This window comes from Lactuca virosa, chromosome 8, assembly GCF_052849685.1.
Source record: "Lactuca virosa cultivar CGN04683 chromosome 8, Lactuca_virosa_CGN04683_v6, whole genome shotgun sequence".
NCBI classification, from domain to species: domain Eukaryota; kingdom Viridiplantae; phylum Streptophyta; class Magnoliopsida; order Asterales; family Asteraceae; genus Lactuca; species Lactuca virosa.
The window spans coordinates 44,017,367-44,032,929 of record NC_136433.1 but is presented as its reverse complement, the minus strand read 5'-3'; the positions used below and the strand labels follow the sequence as shown (position 1 = coordinate 44,032,929).

At 34.4% G+C, this 15,563-nt stretch overlaps 2 protein-coding genes across 2 annotated transcripts; one reads left to right on the top strand and one right to left on the bottom strand.

Moving 5' to 3' along the window:
- Positions 1–5,299: 5,299 nt before the first annotated feature.
- LOC145130925 (mechanosensitive ion channel protein 6-like) lies at positions 5,300–8,785 on the bottom strand. Its single transcript, XM_079065677.1, has 5 exons — positions 6,970–8,785; positions 6,767–6,890; positions 6,344–6,637; positions 6,056–6,258; positions 5,300–5,765 (listed from the first exon to the last, which is right to left on the bottom strand). The coding sequence occupies exons 1-5, from the start codon at positions 8,535–8,537 to the stop codon at positions 5,477–5,479; spliced, it is 2,478 nt and encodes an 825-aa protein (XP_078921803.1). The 5' UTR covers positions 8,538–8,785; the 3' UTR covers positions 5,300–5,476.
- Positions 8,786–11,678: 2,893 nt separating this feature from the next.
- On the top strand, positions 11,679–14,196 carry LOC145134620 (transmembrane 9 superfamily member 3-like). Its single transcript, XM_079069465.1, has 5 exons — positions 11,679–12,032; positions 13,118–13,230; positions 13,306–13,462; positions 13,545–14,029; positions 14,136–14,196. The coding sequence occupies exons 2-4, from the start codon at positions 13,154–13,156 to the stop codon at positions 13,752–13,754; spliced, it is 444 nt and encodes a 147-aa protein (XP_078925591.1). The 5' UTR covers positions 11,679–12,032; positions 13,118–13,153; the 3' UTR covers positions 13,755–14,029; positions 14,136–14,196.
- Positions 14,197–15,563: the final 1,367 nt, after the last annotated feature.

Genomic DNA, 15,563 nt, shown 5'->3' with positions numbered 1-15,563 from the left:
TTGGTTCTTGCATTTAAGTAGAGTATTCTAGGGTTTTGTCCCAAAAGTTGGAGACTTTATGTGATATTGTACTCCAGAGACCATGATCCACCCCCTTTGAGTATATTCAATGGTGTAGTGTCATAAAAATCCAATCTTGGACGTTTAGATCAAGCCATGCATGAAATATGTGCTTTTTGTCATAAGAGGGTGAGTGATTTGTGTGTTTGGGACCTTCCCAGCCTTGCAAAGGCTTAAAGTCCCTGACTTTATGGGTTAAGAGCTATTAGAGAGTCTAGATCTGAAATATGAGCCAAGGTCTTAACCGTTTAAGACCAAACAAGTGAGAAGGATGAAACTGGAGTGTACGTCGGGCGTAATTCCAGTACACGCAGCGTAGGGGTCGCGCATCCCCGATGTCTGCATGGCAGCTGAGTACGCCCAACGTAAGGAGATGGTACGCGCGGCGTACTCCCTGCCGTTGACTTTTGTTGACTTTTAGGGTTTGGTCAATTTATGGACATTTAGGGCTATTGAGGGGTAAAATTGTCTTTTTCCCTTCTGTGAGTTAGTGTAGCCTCTTGAGAGTCGTGATTAATTAGGGATAATTGTCGTGTATGCTAGGCGGAGGCTAGACCGGTGATTTGAGTTCGAGATTTGCTGACTTCTTGCAAGGTGAGTCTTCTCACTATACTTGCCTTGAGTGGTACCTTGTGTGATTGAGCTGTTTATTGTGTTTATCTGTGTATTTGATATCCTGCATGATGTCTTTGTGTTTTATGCTGAGTATTGTTATTATGAGCTTACTGAGTTGGGACCGGAGGGTCCCACTGAGACACATTGACCGGAGGGTCTTATCGAGTTATAGCCTAGAGTGGCTAATGAGCTGTATGCGGTATTTTGGGGAACTCACTAAGCTTTGCGCTTACCGTGTTATGTGTTATGTGTTTCAGGTACTTCCGATGATCGCGGGAAGGCCCCGGCTTGATTGTACACACACTCGCATTTGGAGATATATTTTGAAGGATCATGGTTTATGTGATAAACAACTTTTTATAAATAAATTGTAATAATGTTGATACTTGAGATTTTCGGGAAATATGACATGTGATTTTTATGTTTAAAATGAAAAATTTTGGTTTGAAAATTTCGGTGTTACAAATGAAGATTTAAATGAGCAATCAAAATTTTCATTCCAGGTTTTAAAATGAGTATTTTGGTATTGTTGATTGAATCTTGTTGCTAATATATATATATATATATATATATATATATATATATATATATATATATATATATATATATTTGTAATTTTGGTTTTAGAGGTGAAGAGAGAGGGAGATGTAAGTGAAGGAGATGGAGATGAGTTTGAGGTTTCATCTTCTTTGGTGGGTTCGGTGTTTACTCCACTAACGCCAATTCTTCAATCTCCAATATGACCCAACAGAGGCAAATTTCTACGATGACTCATATGTAAAGTGAAATATCTAACATTTGGTTGCTCTTAATTGTGTTCTGCTAGCAAGAACAAAAATCGTCTCCGACAGCGGCACTAGGGGTGGCAACTTTCGACCCAACCCGTAACTCGACACTGACCCAACCCGAAAATAGACGAGTTTGGGTTGAGATTTTTGACCCGCCAACCCATCAACCTGACAACCCGTATATATATATATATATATATATATATATATATATATATATATATATATATATATATATATATATATATATATATATTACATTTATAAAAAATAGATATATTTAAATATTAGTGAAATCTGATTTTCTTCCGTATTCGTATGTGGTTAGTCCCCGTTTGCGGTGACTTAATCAAAAAAGAAAAAAAAACATGTCATATTTAGATATTCACAAGTCACGAGTCACGAACAAAGAATGCATCCACTTTGTATGAATGTTTTCATTTTTCAATTTTATTTGGATGTTAATGACTTTATGAACTTATGTTGAAAACTTCTTTTTTTATGTTAATTAGTTTAATCACTTATGATTTTATGTTGAAAAAACGTCATTTTTAAAAATGCTTTGCTTATTTTTCAAACAGGTTATATGGGTTGGGTTCGACCCATTTACTTGTGAACCCGCGAACCTATATACTTAAACGGGTTATATGGGTTGAGATGGATTGATGTTTCCAACCCATAACCCGTCAACCCGCCAACCCATATATTATATGGTTTGGGTTGAGTTTATGTTTTATGACCCGCCAACCTGTGACCCGCCAATCTGAAACCAACTTGATTGTCAGGCCTAAGCGGCACCCCATTCCCAAAGAACAAGAAAAAAAGCCTTAGTTTTCATCCATGAGTATTTTGTTGGTTTTCCTTGAAGAAGATTTCACATCTGATGTGAAGAAGTGAAAGTAAAACCAAAAGGAACAATTAGTAGCTTTTATCTGGTTGGAGATGTTAATAGGTGCATGGGAGGTGGGAGTATAGTGAGAGGAGGAGATGTTAATAGGTGCATGGGAGGTGGGAGTATAGTGAGAGGAAGACAGGGAAGGAGGAGGAGATGAAGGCGATGATGGACGAGGCAAAGGCGGTAGTGATAGGAGGCGGAGGTGGTGGTTAATGAGGGGTGTCGATGGTAGCTAGCTATGTAGGGCAACCACATATAGACATGAGATATTAGTGGGGGATAGAGTTGCAATGTGAGAAATGAGAGGTTGTACGTGAGGTTAATCTAGGGTTTGAATTTTTATATTAAGAGTAAACTACATAAATGGTCTATGTTGTATATTTAATTTTTTTTATTTGGTCTAATTGTAGATTAATCGTTTAAAAAACAAGATAAAAGTTAATTTTAACTACCGAATTGAATGACCAACAATGTAACAAAATGAAACAACCGTGTGGCTCTTTCCAAAAATATTATGAAAATGCCACTTTTTAAAAACCACAGATACCGTTTATGAAAATTTGTCTAAAAATTAACATGTGTTAGGTAAATCCTCACATATCTGATTAAAATCACCACCTAACCGTCAAGTCGATACATAGACAATGCACTTGGCATGCCTATCAAGTTGCCATAAGCATTTGTACCACATAATTTATGTCTTTCTGAAAGACTTGCCATATACTAGTGTTAGTGGTAGACCCATCATTAGTCCTTATTCTCCCACATCCTTTAAACCTTAATTTTTCTTTTCTTATTTAATTTCTCTCATATTTTTATTAATACATGTAAAGAAAATTCAAATCTAAACAACAATATTGACAATCATACTCAATTTTATTGAATAAAAATTATATATAATAAAGATATTATTCTATTCGCAAGTTCATAATAATTCTAGATATTAGACTATCATGAGTGGCCACCACTAGACCATTCCAAATGTGTTGTCACTTAATCGTCACATTATTACCATTTTCTCATCACACACCTAGGAAATAGTTACCACTCCACATCACATTATTATGCTTAATATCTTGTACATTTAAAAGAGAGAGAGGGAAGAAGATGAGATAGACAAAGAATAGAGTGGTCAAGCATGGTTCTCACCACAACCAACCACAACCACTTGGTGGTGTTCACATCCATAACGCCCCCATCACTCCACCATCCGAACCTCACTTTCGTAAGCCTTATACTTTTCGCAAGTTCATATTCAATATCATCCAACTTTTTCCGTTGTAATTTTGATCACATAATACTTTTTGTGTTCACAGTTAATGCAAAATATATCTTATATTAACAATTACTAGATAGTTTTGGAAAATAAATTTCTTAAATAAAGTATGATATATTGGATTAATATTTATTAATAATATAATAAAAGTATTTGTTAAAATATGTAAAATAGTTGTTAGATGGGTTAAAAGAGTCCACTCTTTATAGAGTGTTTTTATTGTATTGGTATGGAATTTTATTGTATTGGTATGGATGATAATTGCAAAATATGATATGACACACGTGAAAAGACAAATCTTAAAAAATGTGATATGACAGAGATAAAATATGATATGACATACTTGAAAGACAAATCTTATTGATGCTGTGATGACTTTAGTGTACATTATGATCCTTAAAAAATCTTGTGGGTAATTACTAACATATTACCAAATGTTGATGTTCAAAGCATGTAAAGTTTAGCAACGGCTCAAAGTAATAATCAACTTAAAGGTCATGAGGCCAAATTAAATCATATTTCGACAACAAAAAAAAGTACTATCTAAGAACCCATTATGACCCTTATTGGGTTTGTGTATAAAGATGTATACAACACAATTAATAATAACTGGTTTGATACTAAAATAGTTCTTTAAAGGTCACCGACTTAGCATTATTAAATGTACGTTTACAAATGTGTGTCTTTTCTAAAGGATCCAGGGTTCAAATTTTGTTGTGGACAAAAGGTATAGTTTATATGTAAGATTTAGGAAATGTGTGCTAGCACATCTAAAAAGAAAAACTAAAATAGTTACGTTTAATTCTATTAACATAAATTTTCTTCCGCCTCTTGCTCAACAACAGTCTTTGAAGCTGATCACTCGGCCTGCACGGTATCAACACCACACCTTCATAATTAAACCCAAACTCTTCAGCAGCTCGTTCCAGTAATCTTACAAACGAAGCCCTTTCAAGATATGCCACATGAACAACAAATCTCATCTTCTCATGTTCATAGACTGCTATCACTGCAAATTAAAGTGCCCTCCTTTCACATCTTTAACACTACGACTACTTATACTCATTGGCGTCTCACAATGTAAACAAGGCATGCATGCGTGTATACATTATGGCGTGTTTGTTTTTGTGTGTGCATGTGCCCCCGAATGGAAAACGGGAATTACCACGAATTTGTGAAGCATGATTCTTGCACATGGTGTGTTCCTGGTTTAGGTAAGTTTCATTCACCGGCCAATTAATCCCAAAAGGTTACAAGTTTTTTACCACTTGATTCGTGAGGTAGGAATTGTGGGATTAACAAGTGTTATGTTCCTAAAAAAAAGTTATTCATCAACCCTTAGTTGGCCCACATCACCCTGCCTTATGTGAGATAAAAATCAGTTAATGCTAAGGTTAGTTGAGAGTTGCAGGCTAAATAACCTATTTTTACGCAGGGTGATGAGGCCTTGAGGGTTGCTGAATAACCTATTTTTAGGTAGGGTGATGAGGTTGAGGGTTGGTGATCAACATAAGAACTTAGTGCTCACGGAATCCAATTTACATTGAAATTGAGAACTCTCACGTTATGTTTGTAGATACTTGAACCCTCAACCGTTTCTATAAGTATACCACCCTACGTGACCTTCGACTTGCAATAAAACCATGATGATTACACCTATAACACTAGAAAATAGATTTAGCAGGACTTTGCTTATCATGTATCGATATGAATGTTACATCGATCTTACAACCTTTAAAGGTGACAAGAGTTGATCGTAAACTGGAATAGTCAACAATCCGTAGTTTATTCACAATAACAAGGGATTTATACGAGTATACATATATGATTCTCCCTCATGGATCAATTTTCACAAGCTGTCCAATTTGAGGGAACTCGATTTGAAGTCACGGCGGTTATATTGCGGACATTAACATCAAGTGGGAGCATGCGGTACTCAATGTCGAGATCCTTGAAAATCTTGATCATCTCCTCAACTAGAAGAGCTCTTCTTTTCCATCTTTCACCCATGTCTTGGAAGTTCATTCGGTGTGCAAGCCATATGGATATCTTGAGCCGATTCATGTCCTCAACATCCCTTAGCACGATCATCGGTGCAGGCTGCCAATGGTCGCTCTTCTTCTCGACATAGCTGCAACCATAGTTTTACCTTAGCATTAAGGCCACGTATGTTCTATAGGACAGGACTTGACGTAACAGGTTATATTGCATTTGAGTTTGGTATACATTCAACTCTTAAGGGACAAAAATTGCAACATATTTTGTCCCAACCAAAAGGTGGAATTAGGTGAGTGTGAGACTCGCTATAGATCTCTCGTCTTTGCAAAAGAAGAAAAGAAAGTGAATGTCCTTTTCATCCACATCATCGAAAATAGTCTTAGAAAGTTTGTCCAAATTGATCTGAGAAGAAACTTTACTTACCATGTAATCCTTTCCTTCATTTTAGCAATCTTTTCAGCTTGAGTTGACACATGGATGCAGAAGTCGATTGCATCACCCATGTCCGGACTACGATGATAATTAGCAATTGGCATTGTAGATAGGACGCTGTTGGGATATGTTATTTTCTGATTATCATACCTCAAGAAGATGGTTGTTAATATATTCATCTCTTCAACTACCATCTGCACTCAATAAGACCCTCAAAGATTACAATTTAAAACCCGGAATTATAAACCAAATGCATGTTTTAAGGTTTTGAAATCTGACCTGAACACCATCAATTTCGCAACGATCACCGACATCAAACGGATGCACTATAAACAAGAAAATAATGGCCTCGAACAACATCTTGCATGTGTTTCCAAACACAAAGGCGACCAACACTAGCTGTGAACTTAGGAATATAAAGAACTGGGTGGTTGCAACTCTAAGTATAAGAAGCCAAATCACGAGTATTATGATTCCCACAGCCACATTCATCATCTGATGGAGTTTGTCCACAGCTGTTTTTGTGTCATTGAGAGATAGTGCAAGAACTCTACGCTCTCGGAATACATTAACCTGAGAAAACAGAGTTTTGGTATGAAATTATACTCGAATGAACTCTTAATCACATATATAAACATATCATTCGTAACATATGTAACTAACAAGAACAAAATGAAGGAGGCACGAGAAGAACACACATACCACCCAACTTTTGAGAGCTCGTTTGCTGATTCCTTGTTCTTCATTTACGTCATCAAACAGTCGGATTGTCTTCAAAGCTTCATCATCTGGCAAAAATCTCCCCAAATCCTCTAGATAAATGTGTCTGCATGTCAAAGGAAACAAATGAACAAACGAATTAATCCAATGTGAAGATTTCAAACAACAAAGAATTGAAAACTCACGTAGAGCCTGGCTTTGACACATTGAAAAAGATCTTCTTGGCTGCAACCTTAGCCTGGTTTTCACTAGTTATCTGCACAGCAGCTTCATCTTCATCATCACTTATATCTTCTAAGTGTTCATCTAAAGTTGTTAACAAACTTGTGTTTATAACATTCATCATCCTGTTCATATTCCAAGCAGATATATTCCTCTGATTTAGCCTATGCAAGTGATCAATTGTGATCCCTTCATTTTTACCAGCCGTGGAATTACTGGATCTTGGAGTTCCAATAGCTCTCCAACCCTTAAAGACATCTTCCTTAAGCTTATCAACATCATCAATCCCCCAATCTTCCTCTTCCACTTCTTGTTCTTGTTGAATCTCAATCACAGGTGGGCCAGTGAGGGTTTCGATCAAGTATTGGTTAAATAAAGAATCTTGGATCCGATCAAAAAACTTGCTCACATGGAAAGATGAAGCAAGAACTTTGATCAACAAAGTTTTCAATAACCAAACAACTGTCCCTACCAAAAGACAAATCCAAATCTTGGTCACATAAGGCAAAACCGTCTTCCCATATGTCGTCCTTTCAACTTTCTTGTTGAATATGCATTGCCAAGCAATCAAAACCAAACATAACCAAATGCAATTTTGAACTGCTTTTTTTAACCCATATACGAAATAAAGAACTTGTTTTCGCAATAAGAAGCTTCGTTCTATGAAGAACACTAAGATCCTAACCCCCCACCCTGAAACTAATTTCCCACAGATCACAACGAATATCATAATCTCCCATTTCCACCATTCAAGATCATATAAGCTTTTGTTTCTGAAACTTGGTATAGCGAGTGTACAAACTAAAACACCAATGATTAGTATCAAACTCGCTAATTGAAATAAAGTCCATTTGCTATACCTTAAGTTCTTGTACTCGTCTGGAATATCATCGTCGTTGAAAGGGAAATCATCCTCTTCCATATCACCACTACCACCACCACCACCACTACCACCTCTCCCTTGATAATTTCCAGATTTGGATGTCTTCATCTCCGGCTCATCCATCAACCTTGACTTTGTCTTCGTCCTCATCAAGGTCGAATTTCGTTTATATGCAGCATTTGAGGAGCAAACCAGTACCTCTTCCCCACCACCGCCACCACTAACATTTGACCGCCGCCGGTTTGGTGTTGGCATCACCTCGTCGTTGAAGGAAATCCTTACCTCCTTGGGGGTGAGTTGGCCGTAGTTATTGGGACTTTCAGGGATTGACGATGGTGTACGGTGGGTCTTGGGATCATATTTATATCCATCACTTGTAAAATCATAATTGACATCCTTCCATACCTTGTTAGGATTTTCAAGGTCAACGGCGGAGTTGTATAGCTCTGTTTGTACAGCAGAAGTGTCGGTAGTTGCAGTACTGTAAGTTTCCTTCCCTGGTTGTTTCCGGTGATCACCGGAATCCGTCATAGGAGTGGTGTATGACGGAAACTGATCAGTATATTTTCTGGGGAGGTGTATTTCTTCAGGTTCATTCTGCGGGTCGTTTAGTGAAGGTCCTGGGAATGATCTTTCCCGATTCTCCATTAAATGCGTTTGCAGAATAAGAAATTAATGGGCCAAGACCAAGATCAGACGATGATTCTTTGGTAAAAGAAGCTAGAGATGAATCATGAATGCTCGAACCTTGGAGGCAATTTATAGTGTTCGTGAAGGATGAAAACACGTAAGGGAGTGAGCAGTGGCTGCGTGTGAACAATGAACCAATGATAGAGCCAAAGAGGAAATGACGAGACAAACTGCCGGAGGTCACCACCGTATAATTTTGTAAAGGCAGTATTTTTATTTTCAAATGAATGTTATTAAAGGCAGTATTTTTTTTTCGTTCTTATTTTGTAATTATTTATTATTTTTAAAATTATCAATTTATTTTTCAAATGTTTGTTTATATATAGGGTTTATGGTTGTTGGCATTTTTAAAATTCGACTATTTTTTTCAATGTTTGTGAGTTAGTTTTATATTCTATCTAAAGATAGATCAAAATTACCAAACAAATTACTTTCAATATTTGAGATTTTAAATTTTATTGTGAGTTTTTTTCTGGTTTAGAAAAAAGTCTATAATTTAAAAGATTTACTAATTGAACAAATTATTTTCAATTTTTTATTATTTTTTTTAATAAGAATTAAAAAAAATTAAGATTGCATTCAAACCTCATTCTACAATACAATTATGCATCTAACAATGATTCTTCAACTTGTTATATCCTCATGAGTTAGAAAGTACACAATCATAATTATATTTGCATTAAATTATTATAGATTTTTAAATACTTTATATCAGAATTAGGTTATTATAGATATTTTGCTTTACCATTTTAGCCTTTACGTGTAGTTATTATAGATAATGTTAATGAAGATGATAAATTCAAATCATTATGGGGTCATGTTAAATATGTCGTAGGGCGGTAGGGGTGATGGTCGTAGCAATAGAATTTTATTTTTTTTTAGTTATGAAGGCTTTATATATATATATATATATATATATATATATATATATAGTAAATGCTGAGTAAATTACACGAATCGTCCCTCGTGTAGGTGCCAAATGACGCGTTCAATCCCTATATATATATATATATATATATATATATATATAGTAAATGCAAGTTTCATCCCTTATAGACATAAAATGATTAAATTACCCTTTTCTATTTCTTTTTCATTTATTATTTATATTTCTGAATATTTTTAATTATTAAAAAATATTTTAATAAAATGGTGGGTCCCACGTTGCTTATATTTACATTTTCCCTACTTTCCCTCTCTCCAATATTATCTTTCTCTACCACCAGGTGAACACCTCCATTTTTTCCGGCGACCCCAACATTTCCACTTTTCCGACGAATCCAACATGTCCACGGTTTCCGGCCACTCCAACACATCCACCAAGGTCAGAACTTCTACCACCATCCCAATCATCACCTATCACTTCCGACCACCCTTTTTTCCATGAAGACCCAAATGGAAAAAAACCCTACATCAAATGTAATCACTGTCACCCCCACTTCTGTTGGACTTGTGACTCTCGATAGTTTGCAGAGAAAAGTCAGACATCCTCCATCTCCCCTCGAACCCCTAAATCTGATGTAGTGGTCATATAGATCTGAAACAACATCGATGATCGGAAGCATAGATCTGGAAACACGAACCGAAGATCTGGAAACACAACTGTTCGTAAAACTTTTGCCGGAGGAGACAATGGTTCCAATTGGTAGATGAGGTTTAGTAGGTGGTGGCAGTCAGGTGATTCTGATGGTTGCCGGGAGTGGGTGAGAGAGAGTTACATCCGGAGTGCAGATACGTTTTTATGGCACCACCACCAACAACCAAAAAACATCGAAATGTAGATCTATAAACTCTCGATGGTGTGGCGATGGCAGCGTATGCAGCAATTGTCGAACGGAGAAGTGAGACCTTGCAACAATGTGCAGGTGGAGACGACGACGAAGATGCGACGACGGTGGTTGCTCCGGTGACTGATCTTGATGATGTACTGAAGAAGATAAACTGAAGGGTTGAAGGGTGTGGGTGGGTTAGGGCAGAGGATAAGTGTTTGTGGCGGTGGGCCCATTTTTATTTTTACCTAATTTTTATTTTTCTTTTGAATTATTAATAAAAACAAATAAAAAAGAAAAAGAAAGGGTAAAATAGTCATTTTATGTTCGTAAGTGACGGTCCTAGTAAAAAAAAACATTACAAGTTTTAAAAATAGGGACTAAACGTATAATTTTTATGTTCGTAAGTGACGGTCCTAGTAAAAAAAAACATTACAAGTTTTAAAAATAGGGACTAAACGTATAATTTTACATTTGAACGAGGGACGAATCGTGTAATTTACTCTAAAAATAATATAAATATAAAAAGTTTAGGTATATAAAACCCATAGAAATATTGGAATCCTTGAAATGGATACTTTTTTTTTCCATTCCATACATATTGACTATTTTTAAATATCTAACGTTTTCTCAATTAATAGTAAAAGAGCTCGAACCCGGGGTGATCGTTGAAATATGTGAGTAGGCTACTGCTGAATCATTTCCGTTTCAAAAAAAAATCTAATGTTTTCTCATTTAATAGTACTTTATTTTATGTTTTAATTAAATTTAAATTTTAAATTTTATATACTTGTAATTATTTATTAGTTATTTTATTTTATTAAAGATTATTAATATTATATTTATGAAATATTAAATTTCAAGCGATTATAAAACATTTATAATATATTTTTTATTTTTATAACTATAAACATAATATAAGTTTTTATTTTATATGTAAAAAATGTGAATTTTTATTTTGTGGCATTCAATGTCTATAAAAATGATTATATATGCTACGAAGAAAGAATTCATCCTCTACCTATAATATATTTTATATATAATCACATATCTCATATTGTTTTTCATTTCCAATCGTGTTTGACGAAACCATCGAGCAACTTTTGGGTTTTAACCTAAACTAAGAAAGTCATAACTGGTGAAGAACTTGTGTATTATCAAATTTTGTAAAATGAATAAAAAAAATAAGGCTTGTAGGTTTTAAAATGCATCTTCAAATTTCTCGTATTATATATATATATATATATATATATATATATATATATATATATATATATATATATATATATATATATATATATATATATAGCATTTTTGTAAATAACTAGGGGAAAAAAAGGCGGGGGCATCTTACTTCACATGAATTGGGGGCATTTTAGAGATAACCTAATGTCACACCCTTCCCCTTCCCCCGTTCTCTCTCTATCTCATCATCTCGCCTCTCTCCTACCTTCATCCCACCTCCAGCCATGAACACTTCCTAATGTCCAGCTCGTCGATGATGAATCGAAGAAACAACAGACCGACAGTGTGATTTGGATCGACAGATCGATTATATTCCCTTCATGTCATCTCAATCGTCTAATCCCTGAAGAAGTGAAGAAGAAGCTTCGGAAAATTTCTCCATCATCTTCTCGCAATGCTTTCGTCATTATCGCTATTTTGTTTCTGTATTCGTCAACTGGTAAGTCTAATCCCTCCTCGAATTATCTCGTTTGCGATTCAACAGATCCTTTAGCTTTTTGTCATTGCAACTCCTGATTATCATTGTATACTGTTACTCGGATCTCCGGCGAAATATGGAGGATTCATCGGAAAACAAATCGAACATATCACCCGATTCGTCTTCATCCGTGGCTGATTTCGGCGTATTGGAGAAAGTCAAACCATTTGCCGGTGATTCTGCCGTTGAATGAGTCGAATACGCTGTTCAACAGGCGGTGATTACACAAAAAATCATAGCAGAAACCCTAGAATCGACAATATCTCTCACCAAATCACCAATCTTAAAGAATTCACTAATTAATCTTTTGACCTTAGTTTTATCATCTTCTTCAAAACTACTTCCACTTTGATGAACTTCATTTTCTAGAGAGGCCACAATGACAAGTGATAAATTAAGATTCTCATTCTCGGTTGACTGTATTGGAGTAATAATAGCATGATTCACATTACTCCCAGAAACAACATTTTCTTCTTCCAAAGGACGTGTGTTTATGAAGGATTAAAACCCGAGGGTAGAGAATAGTCCAATGAAAAGCCTATGTTAACAGTCATAGGGAATACCAAATCATTACAATTCACGTGATTTTTGGAAATGTCCCATGCTGGATGCTCCACTTTGACAATACTAGGAACAACATTATTGGAAACATCAAAATTTTGAGAGTGCAAGGATTTTATATTGTTGACTGTAGCATGAGAGGAACACTGGGAATAACAAGAAACAACAGTTTGCTGATATTTTTATTGTTTGGTTTGCGTTCTTCTGGCTCTTTTTCATGAATTGTATATGGTAAACTTCTTAAGTTAGTTAAACTTTTATTGCCTGAGTTTTCAGATGCGCTTCCAGATACCTGTTCTTGCTTACAAACTTTAGAATTTCTACATTGTTTATATTTTACCCCTACATGCCAGTTTCTTGGCTCTTATTAATGGTAGAATTTATGGTTCTTTTATGCTGTCACTTGTTATTGTAGTTTTTTAACAATTATTGTGTCAATTCTCACCACAATTTACTTAACGCAGAATCTTCTCATGTCAGTGCAGTGCAGGTGTGGGGAAATTTAATTACAAGAGACATTCATGTCTTTGTTTAGGTATCCAAAGTACAAGTCTTTGTTTGCTACTGCCTTTGGTTCTGGGACCCAGCTATTTGCTCTGTAAGTAAACTAATTATTCCACATTTTAGTACAATATTTAATTCTTAATATTGATAACTTTTTTTTAAAAATCAGAACACTTTTTATCTTCATACTCGCACTTGTGGGTGTATTTTATCCATATAATCGAGGAGCTCTATTCACTGCATTGGTTGTTATATATGCTCTTACTTCTGGGATTGCAGGCTACACTGCATCCTCTTTCTACCACCAGCTAGAAGGAAGCAACTGGGTATGATACAAATTTACCAATATACCCTTTTCTTCACCACACAGTTTCAAATCTAACATATCTCAATCTCATTCATCAACAGGTGAGAAACCTGTTATTAATCGAATGCCTCTTTTGTAGGCCCCTCTTTCTTACCTTCTGCTTCCTAAACACGGTTGCAATCGCATACACAACCACAGCTGCACTACCTTTTGGGACAATTGTAGTGATTGTTTTAATATGGAGTTTGGTGACATCACCTTTACTGGTTCTCGGGGGTATTGCTGGAAAAAATAGCAAAGTTGAATTCTAAGCTCCTGTTCGCACCACAAAGTACCCCAGAGAGATTCCACCTCTTCCATGGTACAGAAAAACCATCCCTCAAATGGCCATGGCTGGCTTTCTCCCTTTCAGTGCAATCTACATTGAGCTTTAGTACATCTTCGCCAATGTGTGGGGCCACAGAATTTACACCATTTACAGCATCTTATTTATTGTTTTCATCTTTCTCTTGATTGTCACTACCTTCATCATCGTTGCTTTGACTTACTTCCAACTTGCTGCTGAGGATCATGAATGGTGGTAGAGGTACGTCTGGTTTTTACCTTGAATCCGTACTTTTTTCAATATAATTTATTTTTGAATTTTTTTTATCATGATTGATGTTGGAACAAAGACTTGTACTTTGTAATAGGTTCTTCCTATCATGATTGATGTTGGAACCAACAATGACAACCTTCTAGAAAATCCCTTGTGTAACTTTTTTTCTTCTCTTCTTGATTTTTTTTCGAACCTTATTAAGTAAATTACATGTGATTCACATGTAAATCACATATGAATCACATGTGATACACATGTAATTCACATATGAATTACATGTGATTCACATGTTATTCACAAATGAATTACATGTGATTCACATGTAAATCACATGTTATTCACATATGAATCACATGTAAATCATATATGAATTAGATGTGATTCACATGTTATTCACATATAAATCACATGTTATTCACATATGAATCACATGTAATTCATATATGAATTAGATTTAATTCACATGTAATTCACATATGAATTACATGTGATTCACATGTAAATCACATATAAATTACATGTGATTCACATGTAAATCACATATGTATTATATGTGATTCACATGTAAATCACATGTAATTCACATATTAATCACATGTAATTCACATGTAAATCACAAGTAAATCACATATCAATTACATGTGATTCACATGTAAATCACAAGTGAATTACATGTGATTCACATGTAAATCACATATGAATTACGTCTATATGCACACATGCATTTTGTGTAAGTGTTCTTCGTTAATTATTTTTTTAAATTTTCTTATGAATTTCACATTTAAATCTTAAAAGATACAATCACATTATATAATCACATGTGAATCTTATATGATATATATATGTGCGTGTTCTTGCATTAATCAATTTTTTTTTATTTTCCTGTAGATTTTGATGAATTTTTGGAAAATATTGAAGAGGTGAAAAGTGATAAATTGAATAAAATATGGAAATATTGATATGAAGAAATGATAACACTGTGAATCTTTGTATTTTTTTATATTTTATTTTGCATCGAATAAATACTTGTATTATGTTTATAGATTGATTAATAAAAATGAGATTTTTTATAATTTACTTACGAATATTATAGTATAAGAAATATGCATATGTGCATTTGAAAAAAAATATGCATATATGTACCTAAAACGTTGATTTTTTTGTTAAAAAATTGCAGTTTTGAAAAAAATTGCACTTTTTTTTAATAAAAATAGCAGTTTTTTTTTTTTTTTTTGAAAAAAAATGCAGTTTTTCTGAAAAAAAAAATGCAGCTTTTCTGAAAGAAAAATGTAGTTTTTTGAAAAAAAAATACAATTTTTTTTGAATAAAATGCAGTTTTATTGAAAAAAAAAATACTGTTTTTTCCTAGAAAAAATGCATTTTTTTAAAAAAAAAATGCAGTTTTTTTTGAAAAAAAAAATGTAGTTTTTTTTAAAAAAAAAAGATGCAGTTTTTTAAAAAATATTTTTTTTCATTTTTTATTAAAAATTCATGTTTTTTGAAAAAAATTAAAAGATCTCAA